We start from the raw sequence: 21492 nt of genomic DNA, 5'->3' as shown, positions 1-21492 counted from the left end.
TATTTTTACACAGCAGTTTCGTTCTTATTCGATGGTACAGTCTTACATGTACATTAATGCAGAGTTATACGTCTGAGCGAACACTATAGTCAGTGAGTATAGTGTACATTATGGTTTCCGTTCTTATCTGCAAAAAATACAGCCTAGACCGTTCTTAAAAAATGGTGAAATTCTAGCCTGGCCGTTCTTCGGCGCCCGACAGTACTGTCGCAATGATATAGCTCACTCGCCCTGGTAACGAGTGGTATAACACAGAATGATAATCTTGCTTTGCAACTGTTCTACTGAAGTAGATACAACAAAGTAGACGTGATGACGCGTCAGTCCACCAATTCCCAACAACTCCTTAGTCACAACCGCTGCTGCACAAGATGTGTCAAAGCACGATCAATAACTTCTGTGCACGATCAATAACTTCTGTACACGATCAATAACTTCTGCGCAAAGGACATAAAACCAGTATACCGTAAAGAACTGCGAGAGCGCCCCGTCTCGCAAGAGCGCCCCGTCTCGCGAGAGCGCCCCGTCTGGCAAGAGAGCGCCCCGTCTCGCAACAGCACCCCACCTTGATTTTACAGCCAGGGAAAGGAAAATCGTATGGCACAGTGCAACGAAGTTTGTATGGTATGAGAACCTTACAACAAGTGTACTAAGATCACACTCAGCAGGTTTTTGTGCGGAGCTCATGCCCGCTCAAAGGTAAATTGAGTACGGATTGACTGCCTAACGTGCAATGTTTGTACATGTACAAGGTTCGTGTCATATGACCTACAGACAGGACACCACCTCTACAATACAACCACGAAAGGACGAGATGGTGGGGTGCTCTCGCAGTACTTTACTGTACTTGAAAAACGGCTAAATTAAGCGATATTCAAATTTAGCAATATTCTCAACCCGTCAGCACCACACGCTCTCAGCCGAATCAATGCATGAAGCATAAACGCACCAGCACAGCAAGGACACTTCCGTTGATGGATAATTTGATTCCGTTGATAGATAACAATCGAGCCTGTCGCGTTGGCGGATCTCGGTGGTGAGCCTCGCCTCGCCTGCACACGAGGGAAATTGCACCATCATCGCACTAAGCACAGCATACTTTCCAGTGGCATCATTATTCTCGCTTTATTGCAATCAGTTGAAGTGTCGTTTCCATGTAAGGTTTACGTTGCCTGTATGGTGTGTTCCTCCACCAACGAGCGCGTACAATAGCTCTTCACACTATTCTCACATTTAGCAGCTTGCATATGCCAATGTTCTATGTGGAAACGCACACTTGTTCCATTTCTGCTGAATATCATTCCTTTACACTCCATTGTCATTATTATCATCCTCTACTGATGAGCTCAAAGGAACGAAACAGCTGTCTAGAGGCGTAACAAATGTCTATCAATGGAAGTGTCCTTGCTGTGCTGGTGCGTTAATGCTTTGTGCATTGGCTCGGCTGAGAGCGCGTGGTGCTGACAGGTTGAGAGTGTAGTAAATTTGAGTATCGCCGAAAGCTCTGTCGCAGTATTTAATTGTGAAATTTTAGCGATGATGAATTTTTTTGAAATAGTTTATTTCCTGTGCATGCATGCTGGTACACACGCTATCAAGAGTGCGCAACTCCTGATACCCTTTCTATGAGTTTAGCTGACAGCGAAAATTCACATCACGTGGTGTGGTGGTCCAGTTGTACATTTCCAGCCTGTTTTTAGGGAGCAGGGGAGTAATAAAAAAAAGCATTCTCTGACAGAAACTCACGGCACATAAGCAGCTTGCCAGCATGATCATGGCAGATATTCGGATTGCACGCACGCTATCCTTCGTTTGTACGTAGTACGAAACGTACCTGAGGCACGTGATGTGAGTTTTCGCCGTCGGAGACCCTATATGCAGAGTTGCACACTCTTGCTTGGGAGCTTATTACCGTATTTCCTCGATTAATGGACCATGCTCGAATAATAGACCATGCTCAAATAGTAGACCCTCCTAGAGGCCTCACGGGAAAATAGTAGACCATGCCCGAATAAGAGACCCAGTCTCTTATTTGAGGTCATCGCTTTGCGAATGCGCACTAAGAAAGCACGTGGTGGATCAAAAAAGGACGCGATTTTAGATTGCGCAACTACAATTTTTGTAGTGGCTATTGCTTTCTTTCATTATTTGAGCACGGTCCACTATATTTTCATCGGCACATCGCTGGAAATGGTGGATTTTTAACACGTCATAATATAGAACTTCTACATATTGGACTCAGATGGAGAGCCAAGGTTTAATTTATACAAAAGAAAAAGACCAAGGAACTACAAGTTACGCTATACTGTCCACTAGTTGTAGAACGTCAGTACCGTCGGTCAGTGTCGTGCAATGTTATCACATGAACTGATTGTTTAGTAACTGGTGGTGTAAATAGTGGACAGTATAGCGTAACTTGTAGTTCCTTGGTCTTTTTCTTTTCTATATTTATGACGTGTTGAAAATCCACCATTTCTAGCGATGTGCCGATGAAAATATAGTGGTATAGTGGACTGACTGTGCTCAAACAATGGACCATGCCCAAATAAGAGACCGGGGGTCCAAACCTCTTCAAAAAACAAAAGACCGGGTCTATTAATCGAGGAAATACGGTAGTCTGCTTATTTACCCTTGACGCTATCCCTACGTGTTTGTGCAATCTTTTCGTACACTATACTGGAGTAGAGGTAGCTAGGGGTTGCTCAAGACTTCTTTTGACGTAGAAGTAGTTTTTGGCCGTATGTATGTGCTGTGCGGGTTTTGGGCTTGTCTTGAAGAAACAAAACTGTGGTGGATGCTTACTAGCGATTTTGTTGTGTTCGTGCCTTCGTGGGTGGTTGGACAAGTGTGATTAACAGTACAAGAACAATGGCTGAGCCATCTCCAAAGTGTTTTGTGTCCGTGTCAGACAAAGATGTCATGGAAGTAATTACTGGCCGTGTTCCCGAGGCAACAGGAAAAGCCATGATCGGATGGCGATCCGTTCTTGAAACATTCAACAACAGCCAGGAGACGTCGATAGATTTCGACAAGTGCACCAAAAACGAGCTTTGCACCCTTCTTGCAAAACTTTGTCGCCGTTATGTTGACGTTAGGCGACAGGATGGCCTCTTTTACCAGCGGGCGAGCTTGGTCTGCTTGAGGGCTGCTATCCGACAGATTTTCCTCGAAAGTCGCCAGTGGGACATTATAAAGGATGCAGAGTTCCAGCGATCGCACAACGCCCTGGACGGCATGCTGAAGAAATGTAAGTGTGAAGGTGAGCTGCGACCGGTTGAGCACAAGCTTATCATATTTGATCGCGATTTAGCGAAGATGAAGGACATGTTCAATACGAGTATGGAGCTAGATGTGCTGAATATGAAGGTCCGGCTTTATGTCATGTATCACTTCAGTCTCCGAGGCCGAGAAATGCAACGCTCCGTCAAAAAGAGTGACCTCAAGCGGTGCAAGGATGAAAACGGAAAAGAGTACTACAAAATTGCTGTGGATCTTGCCACCAAACATCACTTTGGCGGCATTGGAGAACGGTTCGATCCGGCAGTTGCTGCGCATTCAAGACCCCGACCAGGTCTTCTTCATCAAGTTCCTGCTGGAGCATTTGAACCCTAACGTTGACGCGTTATTTCAGCGTCCGAAACGCAACCTGGCACAGGGCGCAAAGCTATGGTACGACCATGCTCCCGTTGGCAAGAACACAATAGGGTCAATGATGCAAGCCATATACAAGCGATGTGAGCTTTTGCAGGTGTACACTAACCACAGCGTTCGTGCCACTGCATTGCAAGGCCTGTCAGCGTCTGGAACACCAGAGCGGCACATTATGGCTGTGACAGGGCACAGAAATCCCATGAGCCTGAAGAGTTATGCTGGATAGACTGACCAGATGCCAGCCATCTTAGATGGTGATGCAGCCAGAACAGCATGTACGACCTCCGTATCTGAGCAGTCTATATCTGGTGTCCTTTTACTTATGCATTTAGTTGCAGTTCATTGAGTTCTTTTTCTAAGTTGGAGAGAAACTCCAAAAGGTTTTAAGGAGTCAAACATAAGTGGTCAATTGCTATTCGACTCCTTAGGGGTCGTCCGTAAATATCGAACGCTTTTCACCAAACGAATTATTTTAGTTTGGACCCAACCCCTCCCTCCCTCCCCCTCAGAACGTAAAAATTGTTGACATATACATGCATATACAACAAAAGTCGCAAGGGTGTCACTGCTCCTATGGCCATGTACATGTATCGAAGTTTTCTGAAACGAAATTGGTCAACCCCCTCCCACCCCATAACGAAATTATTTCGTTTCGTGAAAAAAGTTTGATAATTATGGACGACCCCTTAGGGGTCGTCCATAATTATCAAACTTTTTTTCACAAAATGGAATAATTTCATTATGGGGTGGGAGGGGGTTGACCAATTTCGTTTCAGAAAACATTGATACATGAACATGGCCGTAGGAGCAGTGACGCACTTGCAACTTTTGTTGCATATGCATGTATATGTCAACATTTTTAACGTTCTGAGGGGAGGGAGGGGTTGGGTCTAAAATAAAATAATTCGTTTGGTGAAAAAGTGCGATATTTACGGGCGGCCCCTTAGAACCTCTTGGACTTAGAAAAAGAAAAGAAAAAACCTCTGTCTTTTACTCGGTCTATATATCCCGTATAGACCTCCTAGCCGGTCTAAAATCTTAACATATTCCCCGGAAATAACGGCTGCTGATTGGCTGAATCCATGGTTCCCTACCATACTATTATGTCATAAGGCCCTCGCAACCATGCGATAACATATACAGTCAACTTCGCTAATAACGACTGCGGATATAACGACAATTCGCGAATAACGACAGAATTTCCATGCCCAGAGCAAAGTCCCATCTAACTGTAATACATACCGGTATACGGTATAATGAGACTTCGGGTATAATGAGACTTCGGGTATAATGACACTTCGGGTATAATGACACTTCGGGTATAATGAGACTTCGGGTATAATGAGACTTCGGGTATAATGAGACTTCGGGTATAATGAGACTTCGGGTATAATGAGACTTCGGGTATAATGAGACTTCGGGTATAATGACACTTCGGGTATAATGAGACTTCGGGTATAATGAGACTTCGGGTATAATGAGACTTCGGGTATAATGAGACTTCGGGTATAATGAGACTTCGGGTATAATGAGACTTCGGGTATAATGAGACTTCGGGTATAATGAGACTTCGGGTATAATGAGACTTCGGGTATAATGAGACTTCGGGTATAATGAGACTTCGGGTATAATGAGACTTCGGGTATAATGAGACTTCGGGTATAATGAGACTTCGGGTATAATGAGACTTCGGGTATAATGAGACTTCGGGTATAAGGACACTTTGCTGATGCCCCGCCAGTGTCATTATACGCAAAGTTGACGGTACATATTCAGTAGAACCCTGATAAGACGTAACCCCATAGGCAGCAGGAAAGCGTACTTAGCACTTCTAATCCATACAACATACCGGTATTTCAACATGGATCAATACAGCCGTGCTCTGGATAATGTCTGTGCTAAGCAAGAGTATGCTTTATCAGAGTACATACTAAGCGAGGTCCACTGTTACACACTGTGTTATACACTGTGTGTTATACACTGTGTGTTACACACTGTGTGTTATACACTGTGTTATACACTGTGTGTTATACACTGTGTGTTATACACTGTGTTACACACTGTGTGTTATACACTGTGTGTTATACGTATATAATACAAACTAACCTTAGGTTTATACGTGGAATATAAACTGAACACAAACCGAGGCGAAGCCGAGGTTTGTGTGATAGTTTATATTCCACGTATAAACCTAAGAGTAGGTTGTAGTATATTTATACCAGCCTTTATACAAACCTCCATTCAACTCTACCGACTTTTTTGTGAGCAGTATCAGCCATTAATCATTACCCTTGTCTTCTACCGAAGAGATAGCCATTCTTCATTACTTGTGGAAGACAGTAGACTAGGCTACTAACACTGTACAGCGGTTATGCATGAGTCAACACTGACAACAGTATCGCTTTACCTAGTCACTAAGCCAGTGCAGAGCTTCCTCCAAAAAGTGAGAACTTTCGTGACATTCTTTAGGTGACGACGTTGGAGAACACGGTCAACTGCTTGTTTCCATGGTGAATTTAGGCGCGCAAATTTGGGCGCGCTTTTTGAAGTTATAAGCAACTTGGGCACCCCATATCTGCCACTTCCTCCAGTTTGGCAGTTGTGGTAACATTGTCAATCATTGATTTCACTATGGATCCAGATCAGTCTGAAGATCCACCCAAGAAAAGAGTTTTCGGAGCGTCAACGAAGGAGGACCAGCAAAAACTCATCTCTGACGCTGTTCCAAAGAGTACACACTCAGCAACCCAGTATTGGGTACGGCTCTTCACTGATTACTGCAAAGATCAAAAGGCTTCGACTACGAACTTCTCCTCAATCCCTATTCCGGAGCTTTCAGACCTAGTTGGCTCTTTCTACGTCGATGCGAAGACGCGCCATGGAACTCCTTTCTCAAAGAACAGTCTTCTGGCAGCAAGAAGTGCTATACAGCGTCATCTGTCTTCTATGCGAGAAATCAACATATTCAGCGATGAAGCCTTTGCAAGGACCAACAAACTATTGGATGGCGTACTAAAGGCACGCAAGCGCGCAGGCAACGAACCAGCTGTAAAGCACAAAGAACCACTGTCTGAAGACGATCTCGGAAAGCTGCGCACATATTTCGAGGATGTCGTCGAAACAACCGACGCGATCAAGCTGGCGTTCTACGTTTGGTACCAGCTAACTCTCCACTTCTGCCTCAGAGGTGGTGAAATGCAGTCAAAGCTAACGAAACGCGACCTCGTGTTTGAATCTATCGACGGACAAGACGTGCTCAGGCTTGGAACATCGTTTATGTCCAAGAATCACCAAGGGGGCTTGACAGGATCGGACTGGTCGTCAGCAGGAGTAATCAATGATCAAACGCAGCTGACAGCAATCAAGCGTTACCTTGACAAGCTTCACCCTGACCAAGATCGCTTGTTTCAGCGCGCTGTGAAACCTGGTAAGCTTCCTGCTGATATGTCATGTTGGTACACACGCTCACCGCTGTCGCACAATCTGTTAGCAGGAATGATGAAGAGATTGTCTGAGCTCGCTGATCTTTCCATGGCTTATACTAATCATTGTGTACGTGCCACTTGCATTACCAACATGAAGCGCAGTGGCATTGATGATAGGCGAATTTGCAGTGTGTCAGGCCATCGTAATGTTCAATCCTTATCTGCTTATGATCGCCCCACCACAAAAGATTCTTGCTCTATGGCTGCTGCTGTTGATCTTGGCTCTGTGAATAGCCAGTGCAGGCTGTCGTAATAAAACGACTCATCCGTGTTCCATTCCCGTGCATGGTACATGCATGGTGCGACGGCACAATGACAGCTGTCGCAAATCACACTGAGTATTACACGTGTTTTTTGGTGATTCTTGGTTAGCTGCTAGCTTTTCCCTACTCAAAGATGTTGCCGCCGCGAAATCTGGGGGTTTGTGTTCGTCCTGGCGAAAACCGTGTTTTGATCCGTTGAGGGAGACGAGAGATACAGTGCGAAGACGTACGGTCTGTCCGAGAATCGGCGAAGAAGAAAGCTTCGCAGACGACCCGTAGTGGTTGGGAACAGAATGGAACATATACCAGTCGATGCCTGTCATGGTAGGGATGACTGCTACGAAGTTTTAGCCCCATGCTCCCCAGCGCTTTTTAGCGCCCGACGATAATTACCAAATTTCATCGATTTTCGATGTGGATCAAAGCATAGTCTCCTCAATCTTCTCCAGTCGAGCTGAGTCTGGACGCTACAATGTCGAGACGCGAAAAGAGAACATGCATGAACACACAGGAGCATCACATGCAGCTGCATTCTGCCTTGACGAAGCTGAGAACAACACCAGCACCACGCATTTGGAAGACATTTCGAAGAGGACGAACTACATATCTGCGTTCAAAAAAGCCTCTGTTCTGTGCAGTGCAGTATACATGCGTGCAGTATGCATGCGCGTGCATGTGCGAAGCACGGGGTCCGCGGATCAACTTCGTTCAAAAATCATTGTGCCACACGGGTTGTATGATTTGTGTGCGATCATGGCCTTTCTTCTTGACAAACAAAACTGAAGTTTTTCGATCTTCAAATCGCCATAGCCTCCTTGTCATGACTCCAAATCAGCTGAAACTTTGCAGGAGGAATGAAAATGCCATGCTGAATCGATTGGTACCATTTTCGAAGGGTTTCCTTGAAAAATAAAATTTAGCCTGCACTGGCTACTGTGAAAGCTGTTCCGCCTGCCACTTGCAAAGAGAATTTTCCACTGCACCCTTCATCCATAGCCACTTCTGTCCAGGCTAGCCCTGTTCAGAATAGTACTTCTACTGTGAGTTCATCTGCTTTGGCTCCCTATCTGAATGCTGCTGCTTCTACATTTCAGAACACATCTATCGTGTTCAACATTCATGCTGACCGTGCTAAGCAAGCTCGCAAAAAGCTAAAGAGAAAGCGCTCTACATCCGATTCTGCTGCCTAATCCTGCTGTTGACAGTGTTGTGGCCCTAAAAAAGGCGTTTATATTCAAGTTTATATTCAGGTTTATATTGTGATTTCAGGTTTATATTCAGGTTTATATTGAAAATATAAACTTGAAATCTCTGTTGAAGTTGAATGAGAGTTTGTATAAAAGGGTGGTATAAACTGTGTTATACACTGTGTAACACAGTGTATAACACAGTGTGTGTTATACACTGTGTTATACACTGTGTGTTACACTGTGTGTTATACACTGTGTGTTATACACTGTGTTATAACCTGATGTACTACTACCCCATGATGCAATGCACTGCACTATGCTATGCACTGCACTATGCTATGCACTGCACTATGCTATGCACTGCACTATGCTATGCACTGCACTATGCTATGCACTGCACTATGCTATGCACTGCACTATGCTATGCACTGCACTATGCTATGCACTGCACTATGCACTGCACTATGCTATGCACTGCACTATGCTATGCACTGCACTATGCCAGATTGAATTACCCGGTGATAAGCCATACAACACGATGTAATGTACTACTACACTATGCTATAATGTACTACATGTACCCAGCTCTGCAATATTTCCTCCTCTTTATAGCGCGCATGTACTGTTGCTGTACATGTGAAGAAAAAAGTGCACGTACCTGGATGAGAGAGCGCTTGAACATGCCACACAGTATGAGAGCAGAGTCTGGAGACCACTGCATGCAACAGAACAAAGGAGAACACCAGGTACAGAGTCGCAGTGGGAAAGTGCTTGGCTCGTTCCCTGCCACTTCCTGATTGATAGGAAAACATCATGCACCTTTCTTAGACATGTGCAGTGCTGGTACGAGTCCAAGGGATGCTTCTAATGTCACCATGAACAATACCAAGCCTTTTTCAATACCTTATTTTCTCTAATGAAAGCCCAGGTCTCCAAAGAAAGCCCAGTTTCTAATAGTGACCAGTACATTGTACTAAAAATACTACGTAGGGCTGCAACGGGTAGGGGTTTGATCAGGAAATGGGTTGGGTTATAAGTAGTCAGGTAGCATGGGTAGCCTATGGGGTATTTTGTTAGTGATGCTACAGATCATCAACTTTACCAGCCCTGATCCGTACTGCGGTGCATGTGTAGTGACTGTACTGCACACTCTGCACAGGACCAGAACTGATCGATCCGTTCACCATCTTTGCCCTCTAATAGTAGCGCAGGTAGAGCTGTCACTGAAATAATAAGCGCCCGGGCCCTTATTAGAGAAAATACAAGGGCGTCGGAAGCGGTACGACTAGTACGGCTTGAGCCGTACCACTTTTGGCTCCAGGTGGTCCACGCGGAACGTCCAAATCCGGTGTAAAAAAAGGGGGTATCGAGTTTGTACATGACCACGCGTGATCGTGAGCCGCGATCCGCCACCGGTGCACCAGTCAGGTCACTGCACCGTGTAACGCGTGACTAGACTGTCGACTACGGAACTGCATGGCATGTATGTGTCATGACTCGTAGATCTACTACCATGTACCAAGGCAAGAGTCTACCAAGAGTCCATAAGTCCATGGGGGGGGGGGGTTATGGACTCTTGGTAGACTCTGCTACATGTAGTAACTGTATAGATTGACCAGCTTCAGGTGTAGTAAGCCTTCAGGTGTAGTAAGCCTTCAGGTGTAGTAAGCCTTCAGGTGTAGTAAGCCTTCAGGTGTAGTAAGCCTTCAGGTGTAGTAAGCCTTCAGGTGTAGTAAGCCTTCAGGTGTAGTAAGCCTTCAGGTGTAGTAAGCCTTCAGGTGTAGTAAGCCTTCAGGTGTAGTAAGCCTTCAGGTGTAGTAAGCCTTCAGGTGTAGTAAGCCTTCAGGTGTAGTAAGCCTTCAGGTGTAGTAAGCCTTCAGGTGTAGCAAGCCTTCAGGTGTAGTAAGCCTTCAGGTGTAGTAAGCCTTCAGGTGTAGTAAGCCTGCACTGCACACTAGTAGACTAGTAGTAGTTGCACTCCAAACAGTTTACACGTTCTAGTTCTACTTTGGAGTACATTAGAGATGCATGCAAACCTATTGATCAGAAACTTGTTACCAGTGTCACGCCGACCACTTCTTCACAGATACAGCACGCCACACACCGCGGGTGTGCATGCATTGCGCATAGCGTAGTTGGTTTCGAACCTACGCCTCCAGAGAGACCAGCACTGAAAGTGAGTCAAGTCAGTCTTTGGCTGGCAGCACAGAGAAAAAGGTGGCGATGTCCGCCTCCGCTTCAACTGAAGCGTTGCCTGTCGAAATTGGCGACAAACCTCATCAGCCAAGAAATATTCAATCTCCCCTTCGGTCCTTTGGCATCGCCAAGCCTACGTACCGTTCGTTTCAGGCCGGATGGTTTGATAAGTTTTCTTGGCTGCACTGGGATGTTAGACGTGAAAGCGCTTTTTGCCATGTATGCGTGAAGGCCTCACAAGCTGGTTTGCTGACGACCAAATCCGCTGAAACGTCGTTTATCTCTTCTGGTTTCCAGAATTGGAAAGAAGCGATGCGTGTTATGGGCAGGCATGAAACCAGCATGTGTCACAAAGAAGCTGTGGAGAAGCTCATCACAATTCCGGCAACCACTACTCCAGTGGATGAGCTGCTAAGTTCTCATCTATCGCGTGAGAGGAAGGCGACGAGGGAAACTTCTTGCTGACACGAGTACTGCGAGGAATCAAGTTTCTTGCACGACAAGGCCTGGCATTGCGAGGATCAGCAGCGGAAGACGGCCATGAAAAGGATGGCAACTTCATGCAGACCATGCAGCTGTTCCAGCAGTTTCACCTGATCTGATCTGAAGCAGTGGCTAGAGCGGAAGAGGGATAAGTATACCAGTGGCAGCGACATCCAGAATGAAGTCCTGAAGCTGATGTCTCTCCGTGTCCTGCAACGAATTGCTAGCAACATCAGCGATCGACCCTTCTCAATCATGGTGGATGAGACAGTGGACTGCAGTGTGACGGAGCAGTGTGTGATAGTGATCAGGTGGGTGGTGGGTGGGTGGGTGGACGATAGCCTTGAGCCACATGAGGATTTTATCGGTTTTTATAGTGTTTGGCAAGTGGATGCTGCCACATGCTGCCACCATTGTTGCTGTCATACGAGACGCATTGGTCAGGATGAACTTGAAGCTGAATATGTGCCGTGGCCAGTGTTATGATGGTGCTGCTGTAATGAAGGGCCACAGGAATGGTGTTGCAACGCAGATACTGAGAGATCAGCCAAAAGCCCTGTACACACACTGCTACGGTCATGCGTTGAACTTAGCATGCCAAGATATGGTCCGGGGCGTGAAAGTGGTGAAAGATGCACTGGATAACGCTCTGGAACTTAGCAAACTCCTGCAGTATTCTGCAAAGAGAAATGCCGAGTACAAGCGGTTGAAGGCAGAGATTGCCCCACAAGAAGCTGGAGTGCGCACTCTATGCCCAACCAGGTGGACAGTTCGTGCTGCAGCACTGGCCAGCATTCTGTCCAACTACGAGTGTTTGCAAGCGTGCCCGGAGAAGTTTACAGAAATGTCCCGGTATGATCATGAGATGTCGGCACGCTGCAATGGCCTTGCTGCACAGTTTTCGTCATTCCACTTCCTGTTCGGTGTCTCCCTTGGAAAGAAAGTGCTGACACTCGCTGATAACCTCAGTACAACGCTACAGAAGAAGGATTTGCCTGCCGCCGAAGGCCAGGTGAGTGAGTAGCTACTGCTGCTGTTATTGCCGCTCTATGCTACGGTTATGTGGTGCAAATTGGTGAGATCATTGGTGTATTATATGCATCGTATGCAATAAATGTGATGAAAAAGAATTCAAGTTTGAAGATGACAATCCTCTCACGGAATTTTGTTCTGCTGCTTTTGGTACTTCAGGTTTTGGCAAGGGCAACTCTTGATACGCTGAGAAATCTACGTACAAATGAGGAATTTCGCAAGTTCTGGGTGGAGGTTACCAGCAAGCAACAGTCATGTGATGTTGATGAACTAACACTTCCTCGACGAAGGAAGGTGGGTTTGATCTTTCATATTAATTTTGTTCCCAATGTTGTGTCCCGGTGATAATCACGAGAGAGCTTGGAAGCTCAGGGCCCTACGCTATGCTTTTTTGCCTTGATGACCTAGACAAAAAAAAGCATAGGGATGTTATAAATTCTTTAAAAAAATTCCTTTTTTTTAAGACATAACCTGGGATTCGAACCCGCACTATCGCGCGCCCTGCATGCATCCCCCGATACACTTCGCATACATACTAACCAGGGAGTAGTACAATTATTGTACTACTCCCTGATACTAACTCTTCCAAGTTGCTTCACGTTATGATCTTGCATTTGAAAGCCCTACTATTTGAATATGCATTGTGGCCAGCCGTCTTTGATGGTACGGTACGGGGTAGGTACGGGACAGGTACGATCGAGGGTAATACGACACCGTCTACCGCCTTGATGACGGCAAAAAAAGCATAGGAATGTTATAAATTTTTCAATTCTCCTTTTTTTTTCAGGCATATCCTGGGATTCGAACCCGCACTATCGCCCTACATGCATTCCCCCATACACTTCGCATTCATACCCATTCTTCCAAGTTGCTTCACGTTATGATCTTGCATTTGAAAGCCCTATTTGAATATTGCGGCCAGCTGTATGTGGCCAGCTGTGTTTGACGGTACGGTACGGTACGGGACAGATACGGGATAGCGCCAGGTGTGACACAAACAAACAAACAAACAAACACACAAATACCAAATTAAAGCTGTGTGGACCCTGGCTAGCGCCAGACGTTACTGAAGTAACGTCTTCTGCATAGCTACGGGAATAAATGTATTACTTCTACTTGTGTTGTAACTCATGAGCTTTATTTCTTCTAACCCACAGCAAGTGTTCTCGCCATCAATATCTCTAAGAGAATGTTGTCTATGGCTTGCTTTTCCTGTCAGGTTCCCTGCAGGCTTCAACAAGGAGGTGGCGCAGCACACTTTCCATCCACAGTTGAGGATCATTTCCGCCAGATGTACTTTTCAGCTGTGGACATCATCGTCCAAGCCATCCATGACCGCTTTGATCAGCCTGGATACCATGAATATGAGAAGTTACAGAGCTGTATCCTCAAAGGCGAAAGAGGGCAGGGTATCACAGAAGAACTCCAGCACCTGAGTGAGATGTACGGCGATGATTCGAAACACGAGCTGCTGGCTGATCAGTTGAAAATCATTCAGTCCCACTTTGCAACAGCTGATATAAGAACACCAAGCCTTGGAGATATTCGCTCCTATGTCAAGACGGTGCCAAACAGCAAAGTGTTTCTGTCCGAAGTGGTGTCATTGCTGATACTGGTTCTTGTCTGTCCAGCTACAAATGCCACCAGTGAGAGAGCCTTCTCTGCACTGCGACGGTTGAAGTCCTACCTACGTTCGACAATGACGCAGCAGCGGCTGAACAGCTGTGCTGCTTTGCATGTCCACAAGGATCAGTGTGATGCACTGAACCTGATGGATATTGCCAATGACTTTGTCACTGGAAATGAGCACCGTTACCAAGTATTTGGCAAATTCTAAGCTTTGCATTTAAAGTTTAGTATCTGCATTCTAAACATTGGCTGGTATACATTTTGGTATGCATATCTTGGCTGTGTATTGTCCCAGCATAGAATGTTTTTGTGTTTGCATACGCAGAACCAAACCAGTGAACTGTGGCATTATTTTCCATTGCTTATACAGTCGGTCTCTTTGTTATCCTTAAAGACTTTGTACCTTTGGAGACCCTCTGAGAGGGGTATTTTGAGTGTGTTTTTTTTTAATTCACGGGGAAGTCTCCCCCGGACCCCCTCTGTCAAGCTGTACCACTTTCTACCTCCTTCCGACGCCCCTGAAATACGGTATGAAACTAACAGCTTTCCAACTTGGAAGGGGTCACGGAAAGAGGAGAAGGTGAGCGCAACGAAAAGTACAAGCTAAGCTAAGTCCCAAGGCAACAACGGATGGCAACTGTTACTGGATGATGACAAGACCAATAAGATACTTGACAATGCGGTTGAACTACTACAAGCAGCAAAGCAGCACACCACCAGCTTGGGTGACTAGGAATTATCGAAGATAAATGCAGAAGGGGGAAGCTTTTGCGGAAACGACATGGGGTACACAACCGAAAGCCAACAGCCTATGGTACTCCCCTTATATGACAATATGATGGACACTCATACCTCAGTTATCCCAACCCCAAAGTTATGGGCACTTCGGTCTACCAGGCACTCTTTGGATGAATTCAGTGGAAATATTACCACTCTTCTGTCACTTTTTGTGGAAATAATGACGCCATATGCCATATCTATGGTGTTTCCCCATCAAAATGTACATGTATGTGATTCGGAGTTACGGACATTTTTTCAAAGTTACGGGCAGTGCCCGGTCCCAGACCGCCTGGATAAACGACATATGAGTGCAATAACAAGTAGTTTCACACAACACACACTTCGCCGTGTAGGTTCTGACAGCTCATCATGTGTTCAGAAATAAACTCGGATACTTAGCCAATATGAAATGTAGAAAGAAGAAGGGACACATGGATACAAGTGATGAGCAACTGTCCACCACTGTACCTAGATAATATTTGGTCAGAAACTCTGACAACTAGGTCGATACCAAAAGCGGGCGTTTCGTTGACTTCACGGACAGGGCTTGAAAGTGCTACGTCACAGACAGCCCGAAGCCATGACAACGCTGACTAGTTTTTGTATTGATCCAAACACGTTAGGGTCGGTGGTTTTCCTTCACAGCAGGGTAACACAGGCGCTGGTAGCTACTAGACTGGGTCTTCCAGGTCAGGACTCACTGCTGGTACAGACAAAAAATGCACACCTTCATGCGACACGAGGGGTCTATCTGCCCACAACATACTGTACTTCACGCTGGACAGAGTGGATTCAAAAATCGTTATTTGTCGTCATTTGCTAACTTCATACAACCTCTATAGACCAAGAACACAATGTCCCTATGGGAAAGTAACAACCCTCCTCTCCTCATGCCGTCATGGCTGCCCCCGGTGCCAAGTACACTGATACCACCCACATACACCAGCTTTACCACAGACTCACAACTATACTATGCAACACTGCCATCAACACATCCCTTATTGGCCACAGGCCATCGTGAGAACAAAGATTTGAAACACAAGCTGCATATCTATCACAATATCAAACAGAGAACACCACTAACCTCCAGTTCCTGAATGACATCGTTGCACGTAAAGAGGTGCTCAATCTGCAATGTGCTCACGCTGCGGACAACAAGGCGATGCTGGGATGCCGATGCCTGAACAGATCATTGGATAGTTAAAAGCAAGACAATTAGATGCACTACTTCAATTCACGATGTACAGCCAAATTTGGCTGTACACTTGGATGAGCTATGTGCCAACACATGGCCAAAGTTGCATTCGGCATAATCTATACAGGTATTACAGTGTGGTCAACCAAATTCAGATTGTGTTGCTGCAAACTGTAAGACCTAGATACTACTGGAACTTCCTTTTAAGGGACAAGGTAGCTAGATAGATCCAGTAGCTGACACAAGTCAATCTGTCCCCCGTGATTCCGTGGATTACAGAATTTCCGCAGAATCCAGTAGAGCCCACGAAATTTAGAAAATTCCACAGAATATTGTAGAAAAGGACAAGAAATTGCTTTTTCTGGAGACTTGTACTCCACACAGCCAAACTAGGGAGTCGTAAAATACGACTCCCTGAGCCAAATCAACCTGATCATGACTAAAGCTGTGTTCACAACTGGCGCGTGTACGCGTGAAACCACGCGTTTGTGCGTATTTTTGCTGGCTTTTGGGGCGTCATGCGTATGGATACGCGCCGAAATGGAAATTCCAACATGTTGGAATTTTCAGCGCGTATCAGGCGCGTACCAGCGTACATGCCAGTCACTTTGACTGGCGGGGTCCAAAAATTAGTACTCGAAGGTGTCGCACGTGCTGAATACGACTCGGATTGCTGTTTTTTGTGAAAGCTTGAGCGCGCGTATGGGCGCACATGAACCGCAAGCGTACCGCGTCCACGCGCCAGTTGTGAACACAGCTTTAGTGTTGAGATTCTAACTATTTTTTATGCTCATTTACCTTGCAGAATTGCCACAGAATATAGAATAATTTCCAGAATTGCCACAGGAACGTGCTGCTTTCACCTGCAGAAATCTGCGCGGAATTTCTCATATTTGCCGCGGACGTACACACGGGGGAGATGTCAATAGTGACTAGACCTACAGCTACTGCTGGCAAGGCTACCAGGCCCTTCTGAATGAAGAGATGCCGGACCATGCTCCCACCTCTGTCCAGGACCTGAATGGTATTTTCAACTCAGAAAGCAGGATCACCATCATTGAACTTCAGATGGTGTTCATCACGGAACACTGCAGGAAGGTCACTGTGCTGAATGACACATTCCAGTCTAGAACACCATGCGCCATGAAGGTATTCGACACACTGGACAGACTAGCATGGGCTCTTGAAGGCCACCACTACCCGCTGATAGAGGACATTTCTAGCCTGGACAGTGCTGACTCGATGAGGACATCAAGCTGGAGCTTGTCGATCGCTTCCGAGAAGCCTATCAGTTGACCCATGATAAGTTAAAGAAGCATTTGGGCAATGACCATCAGCCTTCAGCTGACTTCCTGAAGCAGGTCAGGGTGTTCGACCCTTCTGTAACTCTCAGACTTGCCAAGGATGTTCAACAGTACTCTGCTATCCCCGGATATGCGAGCACACCAATCACAGAGCTCAACTCCTACTTTGACAAGTACGCCCAGGAGTTCATAGCCTGCCATGAGAAGGACGAGAAAGCTGTTGACGTGTTTTGGAAGTCGTGTCGTGATAGCTTGCCAGCACTGAAAGCCCTCGCGAATCGCTACAGAGATGCTGAGAGAAGGTTCACCTTGTAAAACCTGGTTATCTCAGAGCGCTGGCGGTCTCTGTCCCAGAAGAATATCGAGGCTCTTGTATTCTTGTATTTCAATCAAGGCGTTGAGCACAATGTTTTTGAATGAACAATTCAGTGATCATAGAACAGTGGTCATTGTTTCTTTTCTTCAGTCTGATAAGGCCCTCTTCAGACTAGGTACAACACAGCCTATAAGTCACATTTACATAGAAGTTTCCAGGACAACAACAAGAATCTGGCGGGAAGCCTAAAAAGCTGCCCAATCCTTTCAGGCAGGGTGCCAACCCTTGTACAAGGCAACTTTCCTGCATTTATCGTACTTTCACCAGGCAGATGTACGAACTTTGTACCCGGGTACGACTGTCCGCTGCTTTCACACATCCCAGGCCCCTTGCGCAATTTCGTAGGGTCAAAGGTTGCCTGTATATTGCATGTAAAATGTGTAGTCTGAATGCAGGCATGGAAAAATGTTGCCTTTTAGGTTTTATGTGATTTTGTACTGGATTTTCTATGTACGTAGTCTGATGAGGGCCTAAGGCCATCATTTTTTATATCTATGTTTCGCGTCAGTTCAACTTCCATAATCATATGCGAGAGGTGGAAAAAAATAAAAAGTTGCAACATAATAAAAAAGGCTCATCAGACGTACAATAGCTCGTGCATGGTGTACATCCGAAAGAAAAATCGTCCATCGAAGCACAAAATCTGGGTTATCAGCATCACTTTGGACAGAGGAGGCAACCGTTGGTGCCCTTGCTTTGCTGGATTATTGTACTCAGCCTTCAGCAGCGGTGCAAAGAGCTCGGGAACGACGCATCCTCTCAGCTTGAGGCGATCGATGCGGTCTGGTGTAAGCTCATAGAATACTGCTCGCAGATGTCGAACAAACGATTTACCAACGTTAACGCTGGCCTCGAGGCTATTTCTGCATCCCAGCTTCGCCTCCACATGATGACTCGCACGATCGTACACTGTGCATGTTCGATTTTTTATTTTTTTCCGGAAAAAAATCAAAACGTATGCGTGCGGACGACGCGAAACATAGATATAAAAAATGATGGCCTAATGATATTCATCGTGATGTAGTTCCTGATGGTTTGATCTTGGTTTTTACACTGATCTTAGAATTGGAAACCATATTTGACTCTTGATTTCACATCTACATGTTGTCTTCTTGGAGAAAAGCTGCTAACTTACTGTCTGTTGTGGACATTCAACTGGCTAATTAAGTAATTATCATCTGGCTGGAGAGACCTTTCTCATGTGTGATTTGGTGGCATACATATTATCATGCATATTCGTATACTTTATATGCACCTTCTTAAAGCCCCGCATAGTAATAATAACTGCCCTGCAGGACACATTTGCATGGGCTGACCGAGTAGGCGGAACTTTTAACCCATCGAAACCCGTTGTCATCTCATTCAATGAGGAAGGAGCTGGTGAGCCCATCCGTGGTATCCCGCCATCAACTAGTCACCGTCACCTGGGGGTGTTGTTAAATCAAACACTTAGCTTCCAGGAGCACATTGAACAGACCATAAGCAAGCTTAGACAATGCTGCGTTCTTCTGTGCCATATGGCAGGCCGTTTAACAGCAGACATCGTCAGGAAGCTGTACCTTATGTATGGCCGCCCCACAGCAGAATACGTCACCCCTGTATGGGAGTCATCCCTCTCTGCTGCCCAGCGGCTCACCCTTGAACGGCTGCAAGCCAGAGCAGCTCGCACAATCATGCGGCTTGAGAGATGCCCCTGCCCATCAGACGAGCCCAAATCGTCATTGTTTAGACAGCTGGTGTGGCCAAGTCTATCCTGGCGCAGGAATATTGCCTGCCTTATGGAGTTCTTCCATTTGGTCACCACCCAACCAGAACTTCTTGAAGCAGCAGGATACTGCTCCACGCGTAGTCGCCGCCGGCAACTCGCATTCACTCTGCCAAGGGTGGGGAAACACGCCAGGAGGTCATTTTTCTTCCGCACAGCTACCGTCTGGAATGCCTTGCCAGCAGATCTGAGAGCCACTGCCTCGCAGTCCCTGTTTCGCAGTCACATTTGCACGCACTTCCCTGACACCAAACACAACGCCACTCCTCACTAACACGCCTCTGTTCTCCTTCTTTGAGCTCTGCACTTATCCTTCTTATTTTGTGTTTCTGTTTCTGTACTTTTTGTATTTCAAGGCATACCCCGAAGCTATAGGTATTATTGAGTACAGGACCATTCTGGGACATATTGTGTATTTTTGAGCTAGGCTGTTCATTAACCATCCACTGTTTGCTATCTCCACCTACAGCCTCCCATTATAATGGCACTCCCTTAAATTTAGACTATGCCTTTGGGAAATCCTCAAATATACGAGAGAGCTTGGAAGCTCAGGGCCCTACGCTATGCTTTTATGCCTTTTTGCCTAGCTCATCGTACATGTTATAGGAACTGATGGAAATGTCTTTTTCCGTTGATTGGCCACATCACTGTATTGCAAAAACGTTTCAATCGGTTTCAATATTATGAGTTAGGCAAAAGTATTTGCAGAATTTATTGCGGATTGTTATTTCTCTAATAATCATCTACTTTTGGTTTGTTCCTTCTTTTCTTTTTATCTCCTTATACTGTAAACCAACAAATTTTGGCCGATGAGAAATAGAAACCTCTCTATTAGAGAGGTTAAGATGCACGTTATTTCCGACATGACGCGCAATTTCACGCCAAATTTGAAATCGATCGGTATTTTTGCTCTCTCATGCATCCATTGCTCAATCATGCATCATTTGCCTATATGACAAACTTTTGGCCTGCGATTTACTTTGGCCGGTTGGTACCAAGCGGCGAAATCAGCGAAATTAAATCGCCAGCGAAAATTAGTTGATTTTAATACAGTAATCGGATTTTCTGGCCTTTTTGTAGTAATACATGTACATTGACCTGTTGAGCCAATGACTTCGCGGAATGCTTGGTTGCCTGTGGAGCACATTACATAACTTTACAGCCTCCTATAATACGTATCCTGTCCGACGGCAAAAGAGGCTGCAGATTTAGTTTTTCTGCGCGTCGACGGGATGTCTGCGACGCGAAAGCTCAGCTCGCGTTATTTGGCTCGCACGTCGAAAAATCAACGCGAGTGACCTGCTGCTCACGTCGAAATTTGGACATTACATAACTTCACAGTCTCCTATAATACGTATCCTGTCCGACGGCAAAAGAGGGTGCAGATTTAGTTTTTCGGCACGTCGACGGGATGTCTGTCCTGACGTTTACTGGGACCGGCGCTGACTCTGCCGATCACGGGCGTTCTGGACTCAACGGGATGTCTGTCCTGACGTTGCCTGGGACCGGCGGACTCTGCCGATCACGGGCGTTCTGGAGTGGACGGGATCTCTCTTCCGACGTTTCCTGTGACCGGCGCTGAATCGCTCGTTCACACTTATTTTGGAGACGATGGGATCTCTCTTCCAAAGTATGTTTATGCTGACGCATCCTATCACCTATTCGGCGTCTATTCTAATTTAATTTCCTCCTCGTCTCCCTATTTCTTTCCAAATCTCCCTCTACATCAGGGAGTCGTATACATAATACGACGAATATTGGTACGGTACGGGACAGATACAGGAGCCCGCAAATATTGTGGACAGCTGTTATGTACAATCCTGTAGAGCCTTTGTAGTCACAGATACGGGACAGATACGGGACAGATACGGGATAGCTCCAGCCGTGACACAAACAAACAAACAAACAAACAAACAAACAAACAAACAAACACCAAATTAAAGCTGTGTGGACCCTGGCTAGCGCCAGACGTTACTGAAGTAACGTCTTCTGCATAGCTACGGGAAAAATAAAATATAAATACCGGTAAGAATGATTCATTCTCCACATCATCCCGCATAATCCTGGTATAATTGACTGTTTTAGACCGCATAATTTGAGAGATTTGCCCGCGGAATTTACGGGGGAAGTTATATGTACTGGG

At 45.8% G+C, this 21492-nt stretch overlaps 1 protein-coding gene across 1 annotated transcript in view; it reads right to left on the bottom strand.

Moving 5' to 3' along the window:
• The window catches only part of LOC135826654 (WD repeat-containing protein WRAP73-like), a 50212-nt gene that overhangs the window by 27237 nt on the left and 1483 nt on the right, over positions 1–21492 (bottom strand). The window contains exons 2-3 of the mRNA XM_065339284.1: positions 15794–15889; positions 9248–9304 (exon numbers count right to left, since the gene is read on the bottom strand). Coding sequence (XP_065195356.1) covers positions 9248–9304; positions 15794–15889 — 153 coding nt within the window. The remainder of the gene's footprint in view (positions 1–9247; positions 9305–15793; positions 15890–21492) is intronic.

This window comes from Sycon ciliatum, chromosome 1 (genome assembly GCF_964019385.1).
Source record: "Sycon ciliatum chromosome 1, ocSycCili1.1, whole genome shotgun sequence".
Taxonomy (NCBI): Eukaryota; Metazoa; Porifera; class Calcarea; order Leucosolenida; family Sycettidae; genus Sycon; species Sycon ciliatum.
Note: the sequence above shows the minus strand (reverse complement) of the source record. Positions and strands in the feature narration are given on the sequence as shown.